This window comes from Podarcis vaucheri (genome assembly GCF_965113315.1).
Source record: "Podarcis vaucheri genome assembly, chromosome: 4".
Taxonomy (NCBI): Eukaryota; Metazoa; Chordata; class Lepidosauria; order Squamata; family Lacertidae; genus Podarcis; species Podarcis vaucheri.
In genome coordinates this window covers 48538836-48562521 of record NC_138762.1, presented here as the reverse complement: position 1 = coordinate 48562521, position 23686 = coordinate 48538836, and the positions used below count along the sequence as shown (strand labels likewise).

The 23686-nt window shown below is 40.4% G+C and overlaps 1 protein-coding gene and 2 long non-coding RNA genes across 23 annotated transcripts in view; 2 read left to right on the top strand and 1 right to left on the bottom strand.

Annotated features, from left to right (window-relative positions):
- The window catches only part of LOC309531383, a 52278-nt gene extending 49140 nt beyond the window's left edge, over nt 1-3138 (bottom strand). Inside the window, exons 1-2 of the long non-coding RNA XR_014219279.1 lie at nt 3088-3138; nt 170-262 (exon numbers count right to left, since the gene is read on the bottom strand). This is a non-coding gene — a long non-coding RNA (uncharacterized lncRNA). The remainder of the gene's footprint in view (nt 1-169; nt 263-3087) is intronic.
- ROBO2 (roundabout guidance receptor 2) overlaps nt 1-23686 on the top strand; it is an 810838-nt gene that overhangs the window by 373249 nt on the left and 413903 nt on the right. The window contains exon 1 of one of the 21 annotated variants that reach the window (XM_082220704.1): nt 8053-9067. The exons of 17 other annotated variants lie outside the window; for them this stretch is intronic. In XM_082220704.1, coding sequence (XP_082076830.1) covers nt 9013-9067 — 55 coding nt within the window. In that variant the 5' untranslated portion in view covers nt 8053-9012. Of the gene's footprint in view, nt 1-8052; nt 9068-23686 lie in introns of those variants that run through there. 3 more of the 21 variants (XM_082220705.1, XM_082220693.1, XM_082220697.1) reach the window with 3 other exon arrangements.
- LOC309531391 lies at nt 3234-7694 on the top strand. The gene is made up of 2 exons (XR_014219287.1): nt 3234-3271; nt 7513-7694. It is a non-coding gene; the product is annotated as an uncharacterized lncRNA (long non-coding RNA).

Below are 23686 nucleotides of genomic sequence, written 5' to 3'. Positions count from 1 at the left end.
ACTGGGCGGTCGACAAAGGTACTAAATGCAATCATTCCACCAAAAAGAGGAAGCTTCTGCCTGGCAGTACTAATACAAGAACTAGCATAAAGCCTTGTCCAGTTCTAGAAACTTGGCTCCTGGCCGCATTACTCACCAGCTCAAAGAGATGGAAAACATGCACACTCACCAGAAGTCACAGTCCAGCTGCTGCCAAAGGCCAGACTCCCCTCCAGTGACTTCATCATTTCCCAGAAATAAGGTAACTGGTAGCCTGTAAGGGCTGGCAAAGATAAAGGAATGATAATGGAACTTCTAGGCCCCAGGAGTTAAAACATCCTTTCTCTTTGAGAATAATGGCAGCAGGAGGCACAGTAACAGCGGATAGCAGGAAATGAGCTCCCACTTAACATGCTATAGGAAGCAAATAGGGGATAATCTGTGCTGAGCAGCAGTGCCATACCAAGAATCTGACTGCATCTTCCACCACTGCCTGACAGTTCTGCAAACCCAGGTGGTATTCGCCCTGCAAGGTTGGATTTTTGTATTCATGTTTTGTGGAACTGCTCATATTGTCCTTTCCATGGCATGACTGTCAATCTACAGAAGTAACAAGAGTGTGTGAGTTACAAGACAAAATATAAGTTCACAGTTATCAGCTTTTCCCCTGAAATATGTTCCAGGGAAAGCTGGTATGTGCTTTATGAATTACTTGGATGAAGGAATAGAGGGGATGCTCATCAAATTTGCAGATGATACCAAACTGGGAGTGGTAGCTGATACTGCAAAAGATGTGATCTTAACAAACTCAAGAACTAGGCCAAAACTAATAAAAATGAGTTTCAACAGGGACAAATGTAAGATTCTGCAATTAGGCAGAAATAATCAGATGCACAAATAAAGGCTAGGGAACACACTATTAGTTCCCTTGATCTGGACACTATACTTCTGTCTCTGCCTCAATACAGTACAGGGCATCCAAGGATATATACTGCCTCAGTACAGGGCATCCAAGGATATAAATGAAAGGTAATAAATAAATTACAGTAAAACCCCTTTAGTGTTTTTCTCACCGAGAAATAAATATATTGTACCATTTTGCAATGAAATTTCCTACATTTAAATAGTTATAGGCTTCCTGATTACTTCAATGATTTGTTTCTTTAATTTTAACAGTAATTAACAAAGAGGTATTTTTTCCATTTGTGAAATTAAGCAAGCATAATTTATACATTTATTTTCAAACAGCTAAAAGAACTTTAAATCTCATCTCCCTTCAGAAGTCAGCGTAGCTTCCTTGATTCATCTTAATGTTAATTTAATTTACTGGATTGCTCCACCTGGCTGATTACAGTTCTTTTTTTATTTCCAAGTCAGGTGCTCTAGGATGTATGACATTGCAGGCTTCCCCTCAAGCCATGAGACTTTATCCGTCCAGAACAGCATCTTGCTAGCTGTTCTTGGCATCACTGACTATCATGTTTCCAGAATGTAGCTTACTTCTGTGAAAGTTCTGAACTAATTCTTAACAGAAGGACATTTCTCACCACAGTGGACTGATAATCATGTACCTCTCCCTCAAGTCAAGGACTTACATATGTAAAATTAAGCGTGTTTCTTACAAGATGATCTGCCCTTTGAGAATGCCAATCCTTTCACAGTTCTTACTTCTGAGTATTTAAAAGGGTTACATCTTGGTTTACAGATGCATGTCCTTCAGATTTGATGAGAGGCATGTGCTTTGTACCTCTGTATGAAAATATAACTTGACCCGTCCTGGAAGCCAATAAAATCTGGTGGCATGTTGTTGAATCAACATTCAAAAATCTGACTACTGCCAGACCTCATTGGTCACACCCAGGCAACATGGGTTCAACTCCCTTATCAGCTAAAGACTCAGTGGATAACCTTAAGAAAGTTACTTGAAAACCACAATCTTATTGGTTGTTGTGTGAAGATAAGTAAGATAAGACTTACAAAGCATTTTATGCTTTCATCCAATTCCAAATATCCTCCCATGGTAGTAAATTTGACTGCTACAGTCAGAATGAGTAACTTCCAAATAAAACTTTATGAAGATTTGGCTACCACGGTGCTATACACAAACATTTCTCAGTTAAGTTGCACATTGCCTTTTAAACTAAATAGATATCCTGCATGTCCATCTTGCCTAGAAGCTTCACTGGGTTTACTGGCTAATACATTAACACTGAGCTACCTCCTATACAAACACGCACCCGGTTTCATACACCCCTTCTCCTTTTACACTTTATTTACAGCTGTGGACTCACAAAATTTGAGGACTCATAATCTCACTACTCCATAACTGACAATCTTTAATTATCCTAGACTGTTTTTTGAAAAAGAAAAGCCAAATAGCTTAAACATACACATAAAACAGGCTAGTCTCTCATGGATCTGCCTGTCTGCCAAATATAAAAAATATGACTATAGAAAATAAATTGTGTATCCTGCATGAAGAATAAATGTTTTGTTCAAATCATGGTACACAGTATTTCTCCCTTCACTTGTTTTTAGTATCACAGTTTTTAAAAGATAAATCATAAAGTCATATAAAAAATTTAGGCAGAAAACCGAATTACACTGGCAGTGAAAAATTGTATGGCCAACACATCGATTCTAATTTGAAAGCATTTCTGGAGACAATGCAAAATGTAATTCTATTGCAGAAGTGAGACAAGGCCATTCTCAGACAAAACTAATACAGAAGTCCTACAAATAATATTGTTAATAATCCACTGATATGTATAACTGATGACAATAGTGTTGACAGCATTATATTGGAAAAAAGAACCATGGCTTGATGGGAGCATTCAGTTCACTAGTAGAGGCAGAGCAGCAGCTCTAATGCTGTTAGAACTGCAACTGCATTGTAGGAAGAATTCATATGAACTGACATCTTCATAAATCAGGAACTTCATGGAAGAGCACTTGGGCAATAAACTAAGGAATTAAGGAATTACCACTAAGGAATCTTAAAATGAAGTGAACAAATATATGGCTGCATAAATATAGCTATGAAAGCAACAGTGACATACACGTGGTTAATTGTTTTACATGGGAAGAACTACGCATAACAGAACTTACGTATCATTTCACAAAACCTAGTCCAGTATTTCTGTCTACTTTTGACTTTGCTTACCACTGAATTGCAGCTTAGCAACCATAAAGCTCACTGGGGTAGGCTTGGGCCAATCACAGCCTCTCCATATATCCTACCTCACAGTTGATAATAACACAGGAAGTAAAACCTGAGTTCCTTAGAGGAAAGGTGAGTTACAGATGTAATAAGTAAATGGGAATCTCTTTTCATAGCAGCACTTAGCGCTTGAGACATGTGAAGTAAAAATGACAGGAAATGTCTCTGAGAATGTGCATCACTCACAATATATCTTATTTCTCTATATCTGCAGTTAGGGGCAAGAGCATTTAGGCTAGAGTGTCATATCCAAAAAGTCTCACTGCTTTCAATGATTCATAATTTTAAGTACGTCCAAATGAAATCAGTGTGATTACAGGACTATTTTCAAGAAATGGTTAAGAAACTATGCCTTTTGATTCCATTCTGCAAACTTCTTGTACAAATGCTAGGGTTGCCATATTTCAAAAAGTAAAAACCAGGACACCCCTAACATCTGCTGAGGTGTTCATAGTCCACATGCTAGTAATGGGTTCTCTGCTTAGTCTATATCAGTTTACACTGATGTGCAAATTGTACCACTATGCTGAATTGCAAAGTCTGTGCAACACAACATTGATGTGCATATCATAGCTTTTGTGTTCCTTAAAGTAAAAGCTTTACTAAGGATTGTTTTGAATTACGTTTTACTCAAAAAGACCTATTGGAATTAATGACCTAAGCTAGCCATATCTATTAATTTCAATCAGTTTATTCTAAGTAAGACATACAATGAATACAATCCCAAGTAGTTTTAACATATTTGAAAAGTTCAAAGGTACTATTTGATTATATAAGCATTTTATAAAATGCACATTAATAAACAAGCAGTAATTGTCACATATATTGAATCCTTGAAATGTCTACTATCCAAGAGAAATATTGCTTAATATTTCACATTCTGTTATGCATATGCCAGAATTGCTAATTCATAAGAACATGAACAAAGAGGGCTATTTTGATCACCTCACCCTCATTATCCTTAATTATAGCCTCCTATATGAAAAAGTCTGTTAGAAATGTATTAGAAATATATTTATCTGTGGGGCATATTTTGAAAAGAGAATAATATTGTTTCCTGTTTTACATAAAACAAGCTTGGAGCTGTTGTACAGCTATGCAAACATTGACTAACTTGCATAGAGAAGGCAAATGGAAAGAATTATATTGTAAATATATCTACAATATCACTTTCTATAGCTGTTGTATAGTTATTGCTGTAAATCTAGGTTGCAATTTGTCTAACTCTTTCATTAACAGATCTAGTGTAATTTAATAAAAGAACAAATAATATTAAATATATTTGACCTGAAAAGAATATTTGGGGGGGGCAGCATTTCTGGATCTTGCTTATTTGAGTTTGCTGATTATCTATACTTAGTTCCCATATGGATGCTAATCATACTCATATTATTTTAAAATGTTATACTTAGGTAATTTGTATAAAATACACAAAGTGCAGTATATTGTGTATGATTTCAATACACTGGCAAGTATTTTTTTTTTAAATTAGAAGGCCTTCTCTCAAAGGCACTATACATAGAACAACACAAACAACCTGCTATGAAAATCAGAAACAAAAACAAAACAAAAACCTGAGCCACAATTTTTATTCAACAATTTTAAAAGCCTAGATTTGCTACAAGTAAATTTACTAGGAGCAAATTCCATTTAACTCGGTTCTAAGAAACACACTGCAATGGGCTGCAAAACAATGTTAAATAATTCTGAGTGATCAATAAGAATAATGAGCAAAATGCACATGTTTCAACTTCAAGCAGTATTTGAGAAATAGGTTGAAAGTTCAAAACAAGTGGTCTTAACAAAACACAAAAGATTAGCTATATAACAAACCAAGAACAGCTGTTTCCTGTTATATTCCAGTAGGGGGAACTAAAGATTCACCATCTAACATTGCTTTTGGCTTACAGACCTGTGTATATTCCTCTAACCCCCTGTCTAATCATCAGTGCTAACATCAAATAGCTAGTAGCTACTCTTGTGATCACTCACGGCCTCAGCTGCACTTTATACACTAAAGATATTGCAAGTATTCAGACATACACCTTTGATGCAGCTATTCCTTTACTTGATCATCCTTTTTATGCTTATTCTTCAGTTTGTGCAGTCTCATTTGTCTTCCCTTGTTATGCTTTTCCCCCAACACTCCTACACACAGAATATATATATATATATCCTCCTAGCTTAACTGAAAAGGGAAAACTCTCTCTCCACACCCCTTGCTGTAGACATCATTTTACCTCATGAGAGACCCCATTATACTCTATCTTCTTCCTGGATTGCATACATTGTAAGGGCTTCAACAGTTTAGAAAGGTGGTGGTAAAGGTGTTATTTTTAAGAGCTTAAGGTATTAGGTAGGTTGAAATGAAGAGCACGGAGTTGTTTATAAAATACTGATGTGATATTCTGTGTTGTGTTTTGTGTTTTGTTTTAGTCAAAACATGAAAAATGAAAGGTCAGGGAAACAGAGAACAAACAAAACAAACGCCTATGGTTGACCCCAATTTACTACAGCTAATTTATGCACAATGCAAAACACAGAAGAAGGGTTCCTCACGTTCAGGTTAGCTTACCATTCCATAAACATGAAGAAAGGGTTGCAACCACAGTTACTGTGTGCAAGAGAGTTGCTTGAAGAGCTTGTGAATGGCTTCTATGTCAATTCCATGCATGTACTCTTCTGAATGTGCAGAGTTGATCACATCATTGCTTTCATAGATGCAGAAACTAGAATTCTGCTCAATTTGCATTCTTGGTAGAATGCACATTTCAAACTAGTTTGGGAATATGATGTTTTGTTTGTACAAGACCTCACCATAAGTTCTGTCAGGTAGCAAGGTGGGATAGGGTGGTCATCCTGGAACAGAAATTACATTGGTGGGGAGGGGGGCTTCCTCCCTTACCACAGTGGTATCCTACGAAATCCCAGTGTTGATAAGTACATACATATAACCTGTGTATATGTATACATAAATAAGTCAACCCAATTTTGAAAGCCACAATGCACAAGGGCAGTGCAAATAAGAACTGAGCTGATAGTTCAGTCCTACTCATGCTTACTCGGAAGTCTCACTGTGTTCAGTGTGCCTTATTCCCCATAAAAAGATGCATAGACTTGTGGCCTTAATCTTGCATATGATCTGTGCACGTATATGGTATAGGGCATCTGCATGTTCTAGGCAGCCACAATGTGGCATGTTTATACTGGAAGGAGGGTTGCATAAATTGGTTGTACACCCATCATATAATATACAGAGCCCAGCTTGCGGCAGGATTCTGGAATCTAACTGCAACCTTGTATTAGAGTAAAGGTAAAGGTAAAGGTACCCCTGCCCGTACGGGCCAGTCTTGCCAGACTCTAGGGTTGTGCGCCCATCTCACTCAAGAGGCCGGGGGCCAGCGCTGTCCGAAGACACTTCCGGGTCACGTGGCCAGCGTGACATCGCTGCTCTGGCGAACCAGAGCCGCACACGGAAACGCCGTTTACCTTCCCGCTTGTAAGTGGTCCCTATTTATCTACTTGCACCCGGGGGTGCTTTCGAACTGCTAGGTTGGCAGGCGCTGGGACCGAACGACGGGAGGGCACCCCGCCGCAGGGATTCGAACCGCCGACCTTTCAATCGGCAAGCCCTAGGCGCTGAGGCTTTTACCCACAGCGCCACCTGCGTCCCTGTATTAGAGTAGGTCTGACTATATACACTGGAAGTAGTGTATACACTGTACTATACAGTGTATACACTGGACTATATACAGGAGTAGGTCTGACTATATACACTGGAACTTGTGTGAGTAAATAATTATACAGCGGTACCTCTAGTTATGAACTTAATGTGTTCCGGAGGTCCGTTCTTAACCTGAAACTGTTCTTAACTAGAGGCATGTTTTCACTAATGGGGCCTCTTGCTGCTGCTGCGCTGCTGGCACACGATTTCCGTTCTCATCCTGGGGCAAAGATCTCAACTTGAGGTAACTCTTCTAGATTAGTGGAGTTTGTAACCTGAAGCGTTTGTAACCTGAGGCGTTTGTAACTCGAGCTACCACTGTAATTTGTATTTGCATAAGGCAATGCTGACTTGCCTGCATTTTCCTTTTAAAAGGAGCTGGTACCTTTTTTTTTGTTAGCCATCTGTGGCCCTCCTGAGTGGCTGGGCGGGCTTTAAACAACTACAAATATTACGCCGTGATTCGGGAGAAGGGGTCTTTGAACATGTGCAGAATGTCATAGTTCTCTCCCTACTAAGCAGCAGCTGTGTATCACTACACACCTGGAATTAGGCAACATGATCGCCTTCCTGCACCTCCCTTTTTTAGAAAGTACCAGCACATGAAAGCTAAGTGAGAAGAGGAGGTTGAAATTGCCGTCTTCTTTCAAAGGCCTCCCTGTGACAGAGAGAGAGAGAAGAGGCGAGGAAGGCTGAATAATTAGGGAAGAGACTTCCATGAAATCGCTCGTCGAGAAAATTACCTGCCCATTAAATGAGAAGCAGTGAGAAGCAATCATGTTAATGTTACCTATAGCCAACAGTAAAGAGGGAAAAGGGGGCTTGGGAGAGAAATGGGATGGGCGGGGGGGGGGGGCAGAGAAGCAGCGCTGCTCTGTGCCCCCCCCCCGGTCTTCAATCCTTCAGTTGCCTCACGTTGTGTGTGTCTGTCTCTCTCTCTCTCTCTGTCTCTCTCTCCCCCCTCCCACCGCGATCCCTGAGGGGAACATGAGAGTGGGTGTGGTGTTTTACAGTGCTTTAATCCACACCCCAGCTCTTCCAATTCCGGCTCTCCCCCCCCCCCACCTCCGTGTTTGCTCTACGAAGAGCAGCAACAGCAGCAGCAAAACGAGCAGAACGAGCCCAGGCTGTGGGGAGGCCGCCCGGGCGAGCTCCAGCAGGAGGGTGCTGCGCTCTCTCCCCTCCTCTCCCTCGCGCGCACACCCCGCCGCGCCTGCCGCTTCCCGCCTCGCTCGACTCCTTCCATAGTGGGAGCGACACCCCCTCCCCCCCCCCGCCGCGCGCGTTTACACGGCAGCGGCGGCCGCCTCATCCAGCAGCAGCAGCAACCGTGCCAACGCCACTCGCTCTTTCCTTCAGCCCCAGCGGCACGTTGGGAGTTTATTCTCCTCAAGCAGTTTCTCCCCGCGCTGAGGGTAGGGGTGGCTGGGTTGCCTTTTTTTAAATTTTTAATATTTTTGAGGGGGTGCTGTGGAGAGGGAAGGAGGGAGCTCGCGCGCCAAGATGTTGCTCAGGCGTCCCTCTTATGGAAGTTAAGGGAAGCAACTCCGCAGCTTGAAGTGATTTTGAAGAAGGGGGGGGGGGGAGGTTGGAAGAGGAAGAAAATGAGAAGCAGGAGAGTTAAGCCAAGCCCTTGATTTTGCTCCCTCCTTCCCCGCCTTTTCCTCAGAGCGCCGAGAACTTTGAGCGAGGTGGTGGCGGCGGGAGGGGACGCACTTTCTAGGAAACGTATCTGCTTTCAAAGTCTCTCGTCTGCCGAAGAAATCCCCGGGCTCTGGATTGCAATGGAGAGTCTTAGCCACACTTGAACAATTCCTCTGCCTCCGCTGGATTGGTGGGAATTTCGGAAGCGGAGCCAGCGCGCCGAGCCGGGAGCGGTGCCCCCTCTTCCTCCCTCGCCCTCCCCCTCGCGCTGCTAATCTGCATGGAGCTCAAAGTGTCCCATTCAAGCCTCTTTCTCGCCGCTGCTCTCCAGGCTCCTTCCACGTATCCTTAGGTTGTAGGAGAATCTCAACTTTTGGGACTACTACCCCCCCCCCCATTTTTTTCTCTCTCTCCCTGGAATTGGATTGCCTTTGAATATGTTAAAATGGGGCTGCTGACGCCACTCCTGCTGCTTGGATTTGTCTCTTTTCAAGTTGATGGTAAGTTAAAGTGTTGTGTTTTACTGTCATTTCTTTGGAGCAGAGCACGCTTGGATTTTGGGGCTCGAAATCCTGTATAATGTGCATGGGCTATGGAACGATGGAAGGAAGGGATGGATATGAACATGCTATTAATAAAGCAAATCTTCTTTTCTAACTTAGTAGGAAAATAGTTAGCATAAGCTGTAAAGTGTGTGTGTGTGTGTGAGAGAGAGAGAGAGAGGGGGGGGGAGATTGAAATCAGCTGCACTGGTAAATCTCGACGCACCAACAGATTTCTGTTGCTTCTATTTTTACCCCATGCTGAACTTTTTAGGTGGAAAATCGACTGATTAAATGGGGTAATTGTGCTTCTGATTCAAGAGAGGTGAATGGGAAATTTACTACCGTGAGGTTCTCGCTGCTGCATTTGTAAGCAATGCACGCAGAAAAATGCAGTAATGTGTGGAATGCGCTAAAAGGTGTGAAATAACTATGCCTGTGAGATGTGTCAGGTGGAAAGTATACAAAGTAGGGAGTGTGAAAGAGAGTCGTGTCTGTGGAAGTCTCCCAGTACAGCAGAATCTCACAGCCAGCTTCTGCCACAGGGAGAAGCTAGGCTTCCACTGTTTAAAGACAATGGGGAATTTGAACAGGTGCTGTAGGTGTCTCCCCTTCTGTAAAGGCAGTCTCCCTTGTATAGGGGTTTGCCTTTGTTCAGCTTGCTTAGCCCTCCCTAAAGTAAAACCAAGACCTCGTCGTTTAACCTAGAAGCACGTTGCAGGGAATTTCATGTTGATATTTAAGAGCTAAGAACACATTGTTGATTTCAGTCTTTGAAATGAAGGAAATTGAGAAAAATCAAAGGAACGATGTTTGTACTGCCTATGATTAGAAGGTATAATTTTAACAGAGTAGAGACACCAATGGCTATGAATACATATATACTGTATGTGTTTTACCTCAAATGTGCAACATACATCATAGTATTTTGGGCGCATAAACTGTTTACATGGACAGTCATGCTGAGTCTTTATGTGAGCATTGGTGGTGGGGAGGCTTGATATGGTACCTGATCTCTTTGGCTATTGTCTTAATTTGGAGGTTTGGCATTATATTTTTACAGAGGTGTCTTTGGGGGGCGGGGTTTGGACTCTAGCTTAATTTACTGGTTGATGCTGGATATGGGCAGGATCTGGGACTAAACTTAGTTCCAGCAGGAAGCTGGCGCTAAAAGCCTGGTATCCATATCAACGAGAGGCCACTCTTGTAAACAGAGAGTGATATTGTATTTCCTACAATTATTGCATGCAGTTGTGTGCTACCCATCCCTCCCTCTCTCCCTCCCACCCACCACACCCTTAGCAACACAGGAGACAACAGAGAACCTTGCTAAAAGCTGGGAATTGAGGATATGTAAGTATTGGTTCACAAGTTGTATAATGAGTGTATCACGTAATGTGCCCTGCAGTTTCAATTTGGTGTTGTTTTTTTTACAAAGCATTGTGGTTCACATAAGTCACGTTGGAAATGTACATAAAACCTGAAAGCATCAGGCTGCAGAAATGTAGTTATTAGCCAGTGTTTAAAATTGTAGGTAGCTAGAAGGAATACAATTAAAGTGCTCAGTGGAAGTGACAGAGTGAATCACAGGAGCCTGGTGTTACAGAATGTAATTAATATACCAGGCTGTTTGGAGATATAGGAAACAAATGCAATTAACCAGCTTGCTAGAAGGACAGGAGCAAGGCATAATTTATTCAAGTTTTCTTCCATGGAGAACACAACTTGAACCTTAAAAAAACACACATTCTTTTACAAGGTAGGTCTATGAGCAAACATATTGGTCCATCTTTGACAAATATGGACTTGCTCAAAATCTGTGAAAAGCACTTTATGGGAAGGTTTTGACTAGACTATAATAATCTCAGTAGATACAATCCTGTACATAGAATTGCAGTCAATAGTTGTTGCTGTTCTTCTGAAACATATTCATATCTACATTGTTCTGAAACATAAAATGTAGATCTGTATCTTGGAAGCCTATTGTATTTTACATTAGCTTACTGATGTCCCTATCTTCCCAGAAACACAGAAATGAAAGTTGCCACATAACACGAACAGTATGCCATTAAAGGCAGCTTCACATGTTACCCTTTCCTTAAAATTTTGGAAAATGCTAATATCACATGTTTGCAGGCATGTATCATACATATGAGGGAGGCTGCCAAAGGTACACTCAGTAGCAAACCTGAGTCCATCATGGTTTGCCCACCATACATACTAAGCTATCTTTCCCACTGAATATAATATGTGAAATGATCCTAAACTGCTTTAACATATGTTTAATTTTTTCTGTATTATGAATAAAACAGTAAGCATGAAGAAAGCATAACTGAGGAAGAAAGACCCTTTGTTGAAACTCAAACCAGCTGTTCTTTTTTTCTTCCTTAAAAATAGGTCATCCCTCACTCACAAGCTAAGGCTTTGAGCTTCCAAGAGCTCTCCCTTTACATCATTATGATTTTTGTATCTTTTGGGTATGAATGCAGTCAGAGAAAAGCAAACCATGTGTTTTTGAGATATAATGTCAGGAAGATATACTCCATGCCTATCTCTGAGTACCCAGAGAAACATGAGTGGCCTACAGGTGATATTACATGGTGGTATGATGCAGATTCAGATGGTGAATTGTCTTAGTTCTTGTGCCTTCTTAGTACAGTGGTACCTCAGGTTACATACACTTCAGGTTACATATGCTTCAGGTTACAGACTCCGCTAACCCAGAAATAGTACCTCGGGTTAAGAACTTTGCTTCAGGATAAGAACAGAAATCGTGCTCTGGTGGCAGCAGGAGGCCCCATTAGCTAAAGTGATGCTTCAGGTTAAGAACAGTTTCAGGTTAAAAACAGACCTCCGGAACGAATTAAGTACTTAACCCAAGGTACCACTCTATCATGAAATTTTAGAGTTCGATGAAAATGGGACAAAATGTGCCATTTGTGTTGTGAATGTGGATTTATGGCAGTTCAGATCACATCCTTTGCCATCTATTTAGGGATAACTGTAATTCCAATCTTCCCAGCATTCTACCTTGATACCAGTCTTTTTACCATTTCTGAAAGTTAAAAAGGGCTCTTGTCATATCACACACCCAGCTGAAGTAATGGTTGAAAAAGTAATTTTTGTTCATTAATTTCTTTCTTTGACTATTTTGTAAGAAGGGTGGGCCTCTGGATCAGACATAATGCCCATTTAGTCCAGCAGCCTGTTTCTCACAGTGTCCAACCAGAAAGGTGAGGTCATTAGCCCTTTCCCACTGTTCCTTAGTATTCAGAGGCATCGGGACTGGTAGCTATTCATGGACCTATTCTTCAAGAATTTGTCTAATCCAGCTTTAAAGCTATCCAGATTGGTGGTAATCACCACATCCTGTGGTAGGAAGCACTTATTTAGGAGGTGTTTAGTCATGTCAGACTCTTCGTTATGCCGTGGACCAGAGCACGCCAGGCACTTCTGTCTTCCACTGCCTCTTGCAGTTTGGTCAAACTCATGTTAGTAGCTTTGAGAACACTGTCCAACCATCTCTTCCTCTGTTGTCCCATTCTCCTTGTGCCCTCAATCTTTCCCAACATCAAGGTCTTTTCCAGGGAGTCTTCTCTTCTCATGTGGTGGCCAAAGTATTGGAGCCTCATCTTCAGAATGTGACCTTCCAGTGAGCACTCAGGGCTGATTTCCTTAAGAATGGATAGGATTGATCATCTTGCAGTCCATGGGACTCTCAAGAGTCTCCTTCATCACCATAATTCAAAAGCATCAATTCTTTGGCAATCAGCCTTCTTTATGGTCCAGCTCCCACTTCCATACATCACTACTGGGAAAACCATAGCTTTAACTATATGGACCTTTGTCAGCAAGGTGATGTCTCTGCTTTTTAAGATGCTGTATAGGTTTGTCATTGCTTTTCTCCCAAGAAGCAGGCGTCTTTTAATTTTGTGACTACTGTCACCATCTGCAGTGATCATGGAGCCCAAAAAAGTAAAATCTCTCACTGCCTCCATTTCTTCCCCTTCTATTTGCCAGGAGGTGATGGGACCAGTGGACTTATTTAGGTAGGAAGTATTTATTTTTGTCTATCTCTCCTGCTGTGATTGGATGACCGCACATTCTAGTATTATGAGAGAGGGAGGAAAAACAAGTTTCTCTATCCAGTTTATTTACATCGTGCATAATATTATAAACCTCTGTCACATTCCTTCCTTTGTCAACTTTTTTCAACACTAAAATCCCCATATGTTGTAACCCTTTCTCTTAAGGGAGTCTGTCTATCCATCTGATCATTTTGGCTGATTTTTCCCCTGGACCTTTCACAGATCTACAACATACTTTTTGAGATATGACAACCAGAACTCTACACAGTATTCTAACTGTGGCCACACTATTTGTTGTAAAGGCGTTATACTCTTAGCTTTATTTTCAGTACCTTTCCTAACAAACCCTAACATGGAATTTACCTTTTTCACAGCAACCACACACCGATCAATTGTGCTAAAAGAACATTAAGTTTGATATAATGTTTTCTAGTTGTTGTCAAACCTCTTGCCTTTAGTGAAAGATAAATCACAGACAATCACAGATACAACTGTGGAATAGTCCTGTAAACAATCCAAAATGCACTTGTTTTCAGCAAATCCCCTTTGAGTATAATAGACTTTCTCTGGTTCAGGTTTGTGTTTATCATAGACAAAATATCAGCCAAACTTATAACATGCTGGCACAATAAAACAGTGGATTCTAAACTTTGTTCTGTCTAGTATAAATGCCTTTTGCACAATAAAATATAAATATTAGGATAATACAGCACATTGAAAACTCACTATGGACAGTTCTGCATCTTTATTTCTTAACATCCAAAGGTTACTGGAGGATAACGTACATTACAAAAAACTGCAAAAGTCATTACTCAGTAGAGTAATCAAAGAAAGATGAAGGGCAGTTGAGGAAGAGGAGGAGTTTGGATTTGATATCCCGCCTTTCACTCCTTTTAAAGAGTCTCAAAGCGGCTAACATTCTCCTTTCCCTTCCTCCCCCACAACAAACACTCTGTGAGGTGAGTGGGGCTGAGAGACTTCAAAGAAGTGTGACTGGCCCAAGGTCACCCAGCAGCTGCATGTGGAGGAGCGGAGACGCGAACCCGGTTCCCCAGATTACGAGCTACCGCTCTTAACCACTACACTACACTGGCTCTCTTGAAAAAGTTCCACAGCCCATTGTGTGTCCGCGTTAGCAAGATGTTGTACTGCACACCTTGAGAAACAATACTAGGACATACATAGATAACGTAATTTCACAACTGAAATTTCTCGTGTCTTCACATCTTATTCAATTCAGGGTGTTAGGACACTATTTCATAAATAAGTGTTGGCACAATTCATAGTTTCAAATAACTCCTCAAAGTTTTTATCAGTGGGAGTTACTATCTAGCAAGTGTAGTTTTGAAATGTTGTGAAAACATGCATCAAGGATCAAAGTACAGTGATGCTAAATTGTATGTCGTTTTAACATGTTGATCAATGTTGCTCATAATTATAATTTGTATTACTTGTTGTAGCATTTACTTGAGTGCAGGTTTTTCCTGCAACTGAGTTGACTAACTTAAATAACAAAAACAAACATCCAAACACAAGCTTGATTCATTTTGTCTATTTCTTACATTCCACATTGCTATACAGTGGTACCTTGGGTTAAGTACTTAATTCGTTCTGGAGGTCCATTTTTAACCTGAAACTGTTCTTAACCTGAAGCACCACCTTAGCTAATGGGGCCTCCTGCTGCTGCCGTGCCGCAGGAGCACGATTTCTGTTCTCATCCTGAAGCAAAGTTCTTAACCCGAGGTAACATTTCTGGGTTAGCGGAGTCTGTAACCTGAAGCGTATGTAACCCGAGGTACCACTGTACAAATATTAATTACAAACGAATAATGATGTATTATGGAGTTGGACTAGATGTTCCTCAGGGTATCTTCCAACTCTATGATTATAAGAGATATGATGTATTCAGCAGTGCACATTCTGCCTCTTTGGTCTGAAATAAGGCCTTTTGTTGTCTTACTGCTGTTGGAAGGACTGGTGTGCCTTTGATTGTCACCTGGGTTCCCACCCCTTATAACAATTATGTAAAAATGCCAATGCCTTGGTTGGCTGGCTATTTAGAAATTATATTCATGATTTCCTGCCAACAGGCTAGCTTTTGGAGCTAGTTTCTGCATGTTTGTGGGAATCTCTGTTTCGTTCTGTGGGAAGCAGATGGTGTTCATACTTTTCAAAAAATTAAACACTACATGTTATTTGTTCAGGCAAAAATCCCATTACACATACATGTGAGCTAGCATTAGATGAAATCCAGGTTTCATGGGGGGTTTTTTTGGAATCATTACAAACAATATTTATACCTAATGTTCTCTTAATGATAAAGGTTCCTTTTGTATTTCAAAGGCATCAGTACAATGAGGGTGAGACTTCTAAGGTTTGACAAACAGCTACATCCCACACCTCTTGACTTTTACAGCTTATGTTCTTGATGCTGCTTTTAAAGCTAGACCATGTATTGGGCAAGTGGGCATTTGCTTAGGGACACTGGTCTGAAGATGAACCTTTGGAGCCATTGCTTCTGTTCCCTAACCTATTTTTACAACTACCTGGAATACAATTAGCCCAGCTAGAAAACGGCTGATTAAGAGTAAATTGGGCAACTATGTCTCAGAAAAAGCAGCTATGTTTTGTGAGAGAAACATTTTTGTGCAGGCAAGATGGCCCATCTGAGCTGTTTCAAAGCCAACCCACGTACATGAACATGAAAATCATGTACATATTCTTAAGTGGGACATTTATATTTATTTTGCTAAAAGAATACAAGCTAGGGAAGCAACAAGATATGCTTGTACAAACAAAAACAACCCCCAACACCCCCCCCCATACAAATTTGTGCTGCACTTCACAAGCGACTGTGTAAATAGTGTGTACAAAGCAGCCCTTAGCAATACAAGTACTAATTTTATTACTTCAGGTTAAAGAGGAAAAGTTTTGTGTTCTTTTAAAGGAAGTAGTAAATACAGCCATCAAGTACAGAATTGGAATGGTGAAAACGGTCTTTGAGACTGTTTTTCAATCTTCTTTATGAGCAGAGCATACTTGATGCTGCATCTCTGAAGCTGTGGCAAACATGTTAGCACTTGTGTGTTCCCTTTGCATCAGGTGCTTAAAATAGACTAAACAAAGGGCTCTCAAAGGAATAGTATTTGGACTTAAAGTGCTACACACATTACAATACGTTCTCTCTCTTTTTGAAAAGCTGCTACTAAGAAGGGCATTTTGCTTTTTGCTTTAATTTTGTCTAGGCTGAATTTGATTTTTTTATTTATTTATCACTCTTCTAATCTCTCCATTGGAGGTTTCTAAGCAGAGGTTAGATGGTCATCTGCCATGGATGCTTTAGCTGAGATTGTGTGTTTAGTTGAGATTCCTGCATTGCAGGGGGTTGGACTAGATGACCCTTGGGTACCTTCCAGCTCTGTGATTCTATGATTCCAATGTAGTAAACATTCTAGGAAAAGAGCATGGTATTACAATGAAAAGACACCAGATGGGTTCGCCCAGGTCTGTACTCTGTTTCACCCTGTATTTGGGTAATATGCAAATAGGTTTCCAGTGTAATAAGGGAACCATATTGTTGGAACAGGCCCTCCCATGGATTGCTAACACTAAAACTGTCCCCCCAAAGGAAAGTGAAACTGAGTAGCTGTCTTCAAATTCTCACATGAAAGCCCTATCAAATTCCCAGTTGCCAAGAATTGTTCTGCACACTGCTCCTTAAAGGGGGCAATCATAGGCCTAGTTCTCCAATTTGTTAAAGTCACATCTTTTGCAGACTGGAAGTGGCCACCGAAACCACATAACACCAGTCCTGAAAGACCTACATTGGCTTCCAGTATGTTTCTAAGCACAACTGAAAATGTTGGTGCGGACCTTTAAAGCCCTAAACGTCCTCGGCTCAGTATACCTGAAGGAGTATCTCCACCCCCATTGTTCAGCCTGGACACTCCAAGGGCCTTCTGGCGATTCCATTACTGTGAGAAGTGAGGTTACAGGGAACCAGGCAGAGGGCCTTCTCGGTAGTGGCACTCACCCTATAGAATGCCCTCCCACCAGATGTCAAGGAAATAAACAACTATCTGACTTTTAGAAGACATCTGAAGACCCCCCTGTTTAGGGAAATTTTTAATGTTTGATGTTGTATCGTGTTTTTAATACTTTGTTGGGAGCCACCCTGAGTGGCTTGGGAAACCCAGCCAGATGGGCGGGGTATTAAGAAGAAGGAGAAGGAGAAGGAGAAGAAGAAGTTAGTTGCCTGAATTACCTGCTTCCAGAGTACCATTGTCTGCCTCAGATTTCTAGTTCGTTTCGAGTAAGTGGTAAGTGGACCAGAGAGTTTAGGCTAATGACTACATTTAGCATGTGTAGGAGAGATACTTGAGGATGGTGTGCATGGGAATTTTGTTGCAAGAAGTGACTTTTTTGTAGTAGTCTAAAGTTTGGTGGTTGACACTGGCAGTTAGATAGCTATATGGATTGATTATATGTAGCTTGATTTTTCTGTACTGTGACTTCTGGAAACCTATTTTGTGTTGGGTCAAGGGGAACATCTACATCAGGGGTCAGCAAATTTTTTTTGGAGGGGGCTGGTTCAACGTCCCCCAGACCTAGTGGTGGGCCGGAATGCGCACGCGGTGGAGGGGGCTTCTCTCTCCCACCCAACCCCTCCCCTCCCCTGCCTACCTCCTCTGCTGCTCTGCCTGCGATTGGGAGCGGTACCTCTCCTTTTGGGGCCAGCTTTCCCAGGCAGGGAGCGAGGACCCAGCAGGTGCACCAAACTCCAGCCCATAGCGCGGCCATGGGGAGAGGCGGGAGGGCAGACGGCAAGGCTTCCTATCAAAGCCCAGCCCCCTTCCTCTGCAGGGCAGGGAGAAGCCAGGAAGAAGGAGGGAGGAGACAACAATGCTGCGGTGAGAGAGGGAGGGGGGATTGCAAAAAAAAAAAAAAATGCGCCTGGAAAAAAAAGGCAATTGTGCTGATTCAAGCAGTGATTGCAGAACCGTTCGCAGGCCGGATCCAGAGGCAATTGGCCCAGATCCGGCCCGCAGACCTTAGTTTGCCAACAGGTTTACAGTACTTTTCAATGCAACTTTTCTGTCTACTTTAGCAGATGGTGATAAGTGAGATACTGTGTTGTGTAGTGATCGGAGTGTCTGACCAAGTCCCAGGAGACTTACCGGTAGTCCTACTCAGCCATGAAGCTCTCAACTGGGTGTTTTTCAGTCTCTGCCTCTCAGCCTAAACTGCCTCATATGGTTATTGTGGGGATTAAACAAGGAGGGGGAGATATGCCACCTTGAGCTCCTTGGAGGGAAAGGTGGGATATAAAAGCAATAAATATAGTTTATTATTTATTATTTATTAATGTCCAGTGTTTTTCGGGGGGGGGGGGAATTACTAAGGGGCAAAATAAAACACATACAAACACACAAAAACATATATTAAAAAGAATTTTATAAACAACTCAACAGTTGCCAGTATAAATCAAAAGTATGAGCATGAAAAACAGTCTTACTGAACTCTCACTGCTAATGACTTATCCTATGTACCTATTGCTCTATCAGTTTGACACAAAAGTTAAAATAATCATGCATTGTATACACAACTGCTTACCTGGCACTAAATGTGTAGATTTCCAGTGAACTGCTTGTCATAGTTGTACTGCCAAGGATTGAGACTAAGAATTAATGGTCAGCAGCAAGAGACAGTAATCTCTGTAGTGCACTACTATTTAGTCATTTGTCATTGATTACAGGAGAAACTTCATGGAGGAAATTAACCTTTTAAAACTAAAATGTCACGTAGCATGCGTCAGATAGCATCTTGCTCTGGTGGGCTGGAGGCAAACCTTTATGGAAAGGACCAGATCTGCTTTCCTGCTGCTGTGTAAGTGTCAAGAGTCAAGAACCAGTTATGAGATATATTTTACTGGTACATCTGCTCTATAATCATAGATCTTCAGGCAATCATTCACTTGTTTTCAAAGAGTCTCATCTTTCAAGAGCCACTATGTCTGTGTGAAAACTGCTTCGTGCAAATTAAATCTAAAGTGAAAATAATAGATGCAAGTAACTGATTTTATACCTGCTTCCAGATTGGTTGCTTTAGAGACCTCTCTATCAAATGTTCCATGTTTTAGACGTAATGATTTAATTCTCAGCCAGACTATTCCTTGGTGTGTTTATGTGCTAGCGCCTTTTCCCTAGCTTGGTGTTCCATGACAGTGCAGATCATGACACGTATGGGATCAGTGCAATCACATGCCATAAATAGTGTACACTGATGTGTTTTAAAACTACCTGCATTTTTTCCTTGAGCTTCTGGTTTCATGTATAAGTGCCAAAGCAAAAGTAGATCAAATTGATTTCTGCATGCTCTTCAGTTCAATACTTAAAGGATAGTTTTCTCTCTGCATCTGCAGGATATTATTAACAATTTAGTTATCTAATACATATGTTGTCATTGATTTTAATGTTGGGGAAATATTGTGGACAACAATTGCAGTCTTTTCATAACTAGCCTTTCTGTAATGTTCTCCAACTGGATTTTGAAAAAAATAATTCAAAATGTTAGAATCTGCCAGTATGTGTCTATTTAAGTGAGCATATGAACTGTAGAGTTATTCTGCTTTGGTCTTTCATGTGAACTTTTTTATCATTATGAATACCAAATTGTGACAGGGATTTAATAAGATCAGCCAGTTTTTAAAAATTCATCCCGTAGAAGAAACAATCCAAGTGTTTTTAGACTTTGTTTCCAAACAACCTGTCCACAATTAGATTAGCTTTAAAACTCTTTGAAATTCTCCTGCATTTTTATGTAGAAATATTCAGGGCAAAATATTTTAACATAATAATGGAAATTGCCAGAGTACTTCCTCAAAAGAAAAAATGTCTAACACATTGAAACATATATTTGGTTAAAATTAATCATTTTGACTAATCATTTGCTGTTTCCTGAATACATTTTGACAATCAGTTTTTATGATCAAATGCACTAGGAACATGTATCTGGCTTTGTATGACCCCAAATTCTTCTGTTACCGTTTTAGCAGACAACATGCCTTTTTTCCTAAGTGATATTAGTTGCTAGGAGAAGTGCAATGGTCTGGCCTCCTCTTATCCTTCAGTGAAACCAAAGAGCATATTGAGTTGAAGAGAGAAATAGCACAGTATGAGCCATGAATCACGAGTTGTCTCCAATATGTCCACTTTGTTCCCACTTTTTCTTCCTGAAACTTTTGTTTTTACTGATAGTGCTTCTTTTCATCATCTCTTAAAAGCCATTCAAGGAAAGGGAAAAATGTGTGGTTGACAGTCCACTCAGAGTAACAAAAAAAAAGTGTAGAGAGTTATTCATTGGCCACATTAGTGACAGTGCATGACTTAAAGAATAGCTTTAGTCAACTTTCTTTAAACCAGAGTGATTAATACCTTCTGTTTTTACCAAGAAGGAGGGACAAGGAGAAAGGTCTGGTTCTGCCAGTTTTCAGCTTAGATTCTGGTTGCAAATAATAGCACTGCAATTGTGGATTTAAATGGAATAGGAAAGGGGATTGGTTTTCTGTAAATAGTTTCCCTTGTTTCCCACCCAAACTGCTTTATTCTAAAGCTTTTCTCTTTTCACTCCCTTCCCCTTCTTTTATCAACTGAAACTTCATTTATTTAAGGATTTAAAGAAACATTACTTGTTTCCTATTTCCCATCGAAACTGTGGCACCGGAAGCAGTTTAGAATGTTTGAAAACTGTTTGAGCAGTTTGAAAACTGAAATAGCAGTTTAAAAATAATACTATAAAACACAAATGGAAGGCATAGCATTCCATAGTCCAGTAATGAGTCTGTACAGGAAAGACGAAGTATACTACCGGTTACTGGAAAAGGCCCTTTTAGCCACATCCACTACCTGAGAATGAAGCAGCAGAGTTTGGTTTATAAACCGATTTTTCTGGGGAAGCATAACCATATTCAGAACAGGCCTGATTGAGCTTGTTTGTTGTCCATCATCCATCCAAGGCACTCAATCCACTGTCTTATGGAGATTGAAAACATTTTGCTGTGTACTGCATTTTAGTGCAGTTCAGAGATTACAGTTAAGTTGCCTAATACTGATCATTAAACTAGCATATGAAAAGTTAATATGTGGATGCAGAATTTTGTTATCTGCAAGGTTATTCATAGCAAGCTATAAGAGTGGTTTGAAATTCAGTTGGTTCAAAGTGTAGTAACCCATCTGATTAAGGGAGCAAATGGGAGCCTATTACATCTGTGCTAAAGCAACTGCATTGTCTCTTTATTATGAATCTGCCAGACTCTCCATAACACATTCTTCACACCATTCATATACAGTACAGTCGTACCTTGGTTGCCGAACACCCTTCAACTCGTACGTTTAGGGTCCCGAACACCTCAAACCCAGAAGTGATTGTTCCGCTTTGTGAATGTTATTTTGGAACATCCGATGGGGCTTCCACAGCTTCTGATTGGCTGCAGGAAGCTCCTGCAGCCAATCAGAAGCTGTGATTTGGTTTTTGGACATTTTGGAAGTCAAATGGACTTCCAGAACGGATTCCTTTCGACTTCCAAGGTATGATTGTACATCTTTATCATGCTGTCCTTACCTTTTTTCTAAACTAAACTATGACCTTTTTTTTCTTAGGGAAGTTGTTCCAGCTTCCTGCTCATTTTTCTTAAACTTTTCCAGCTCTACAATATATTTTTTAAGGTGTGGGAACCAGAACTGCTACAAGTATTTTACCTGTGGTCTCACCACATATTTGTATAACAGCATTATGATATTGGTTTCTTTTTCAATCTCTTTCCTAATGATCTCCAACATGGAATTCGTCTTTCGAGAACATACATTATCTAGTCCTGTTCATAGTCCAGGTTCAGGCATAGTTTTAGAACTGTACTAGCTTGATGGGTTAACCTTATTAGGAGAGGATGGGAAGGTGTGACACTATGAGTTCTCCATGATATATCTATGGCTTTTACTACCATCTGCGATGGCATCCTGCTTGCGAATTTGGAATTGCCTTCTCACATTGATCTATGCATTAGTAAGTTCTAGATTGGACTACTACAATGCACTGCATGTGGAGCTGTCCTTGAAGCTGGTTTAGAAGTTACAGCTAGTGTAGAATGATATGGCTTTTTGGATTGGCCTACCACACACAAAACTGCACCGATTGCCTACAAGCCCACTTTAGTTACCTTTAATGGCTTAAGAAGTCATATACACCTTGGGGTCAGGATTCCTGAAAGAATAGCTCATTAGGATCTACCTAGGAAGACTTTATTGGCACAGGGAAGAGCCTTCTTGGTTGTAGTGCCCCAGTTTTTGACATTGCACCCCCTGTGATAATGCTGATGCCTACGCTTAAATTTTAGATGCCGTCTGAAGACTTGGTTATTCTTTCAGACTTTGAGTAGCATATAGTGCCAATACTGATGTTTTTAGTAACTGTATTGTTAATTTGAGTTGTAGCCTGCTCTGATATTTCTGTGCAATGAATAACATGTATATGAGAAAAGTTAGGTAGCCAGCCATAAATCGACAGCTGAATCATTTCACGATGAAGGAGACATCCTAGCTCTCTGATACTTTCTGACTCAAAACTTCTCCTGTGTTCTGGTTTTTTTCTTTTAGTGCTAAAGTTCATCAGACTTATTGTGAAGCTTGTGGCAAAACCAACTTGATAATAGTCTAATCTTATAGTAATCTTACCCTTTTCAAAATTCAAATGTCCTTATTCGTGAGCTTTTCCATATTGCATTTCTGCCATTGAGCTCCTGAACTTCAATAAGCTTCTGAGCTTCTTTTTTAATCTGATGAAGCCAATTATTATTAAACTATTTGTAAATGAGCAGTAGATGCCTATCTTGAGGAATTTCAGTCAATTGTCATTATACATGCTATTGATTAGGTTTTCTTTGTTCAGTGATAGCCTGTCTTTACAGAATGTTAAAGTGCTTAGTAAACAGCAGTAAAATTAATTTTATAATATAAAATATTGCTATGAAATCTATGCTTTATAAAGAGGGGGAAATATACTTTGTAGGAAAGAACGATTTTGTATGCAGAAGAGAGAGGTTTGTGTTTATTATAAATAATGCGCATGGGGAGATGATTAGATTAAAGAACTGGCCTTTCACCTTGAAGGCCACAGTTCAAATTAAACCTTAGGTTGTAAGTAAATTGAGATGAATGGGTTTAGCTTTGTCCCTGGCGTAAAGCAGTCTATATCTCAAAAATCACCATACATCTGTTTTTGCAAACTTGGCATAATTGGCATTCTCTTAGGACAGTGCTGGCATTGAAACTATTGCTTATCGCTGAGGAAGATGGTCTCTCCAGGTCAGGGTTAAGATCATTGGCAGGTCTATGAAGAAAACCTTGTTTGTCTGTATTAATGATCCATTTTTCTCATATTAGAAATAATGCTAAAGGTGCTCATATAAAATTTATCCTCTTATTTTAATATATTA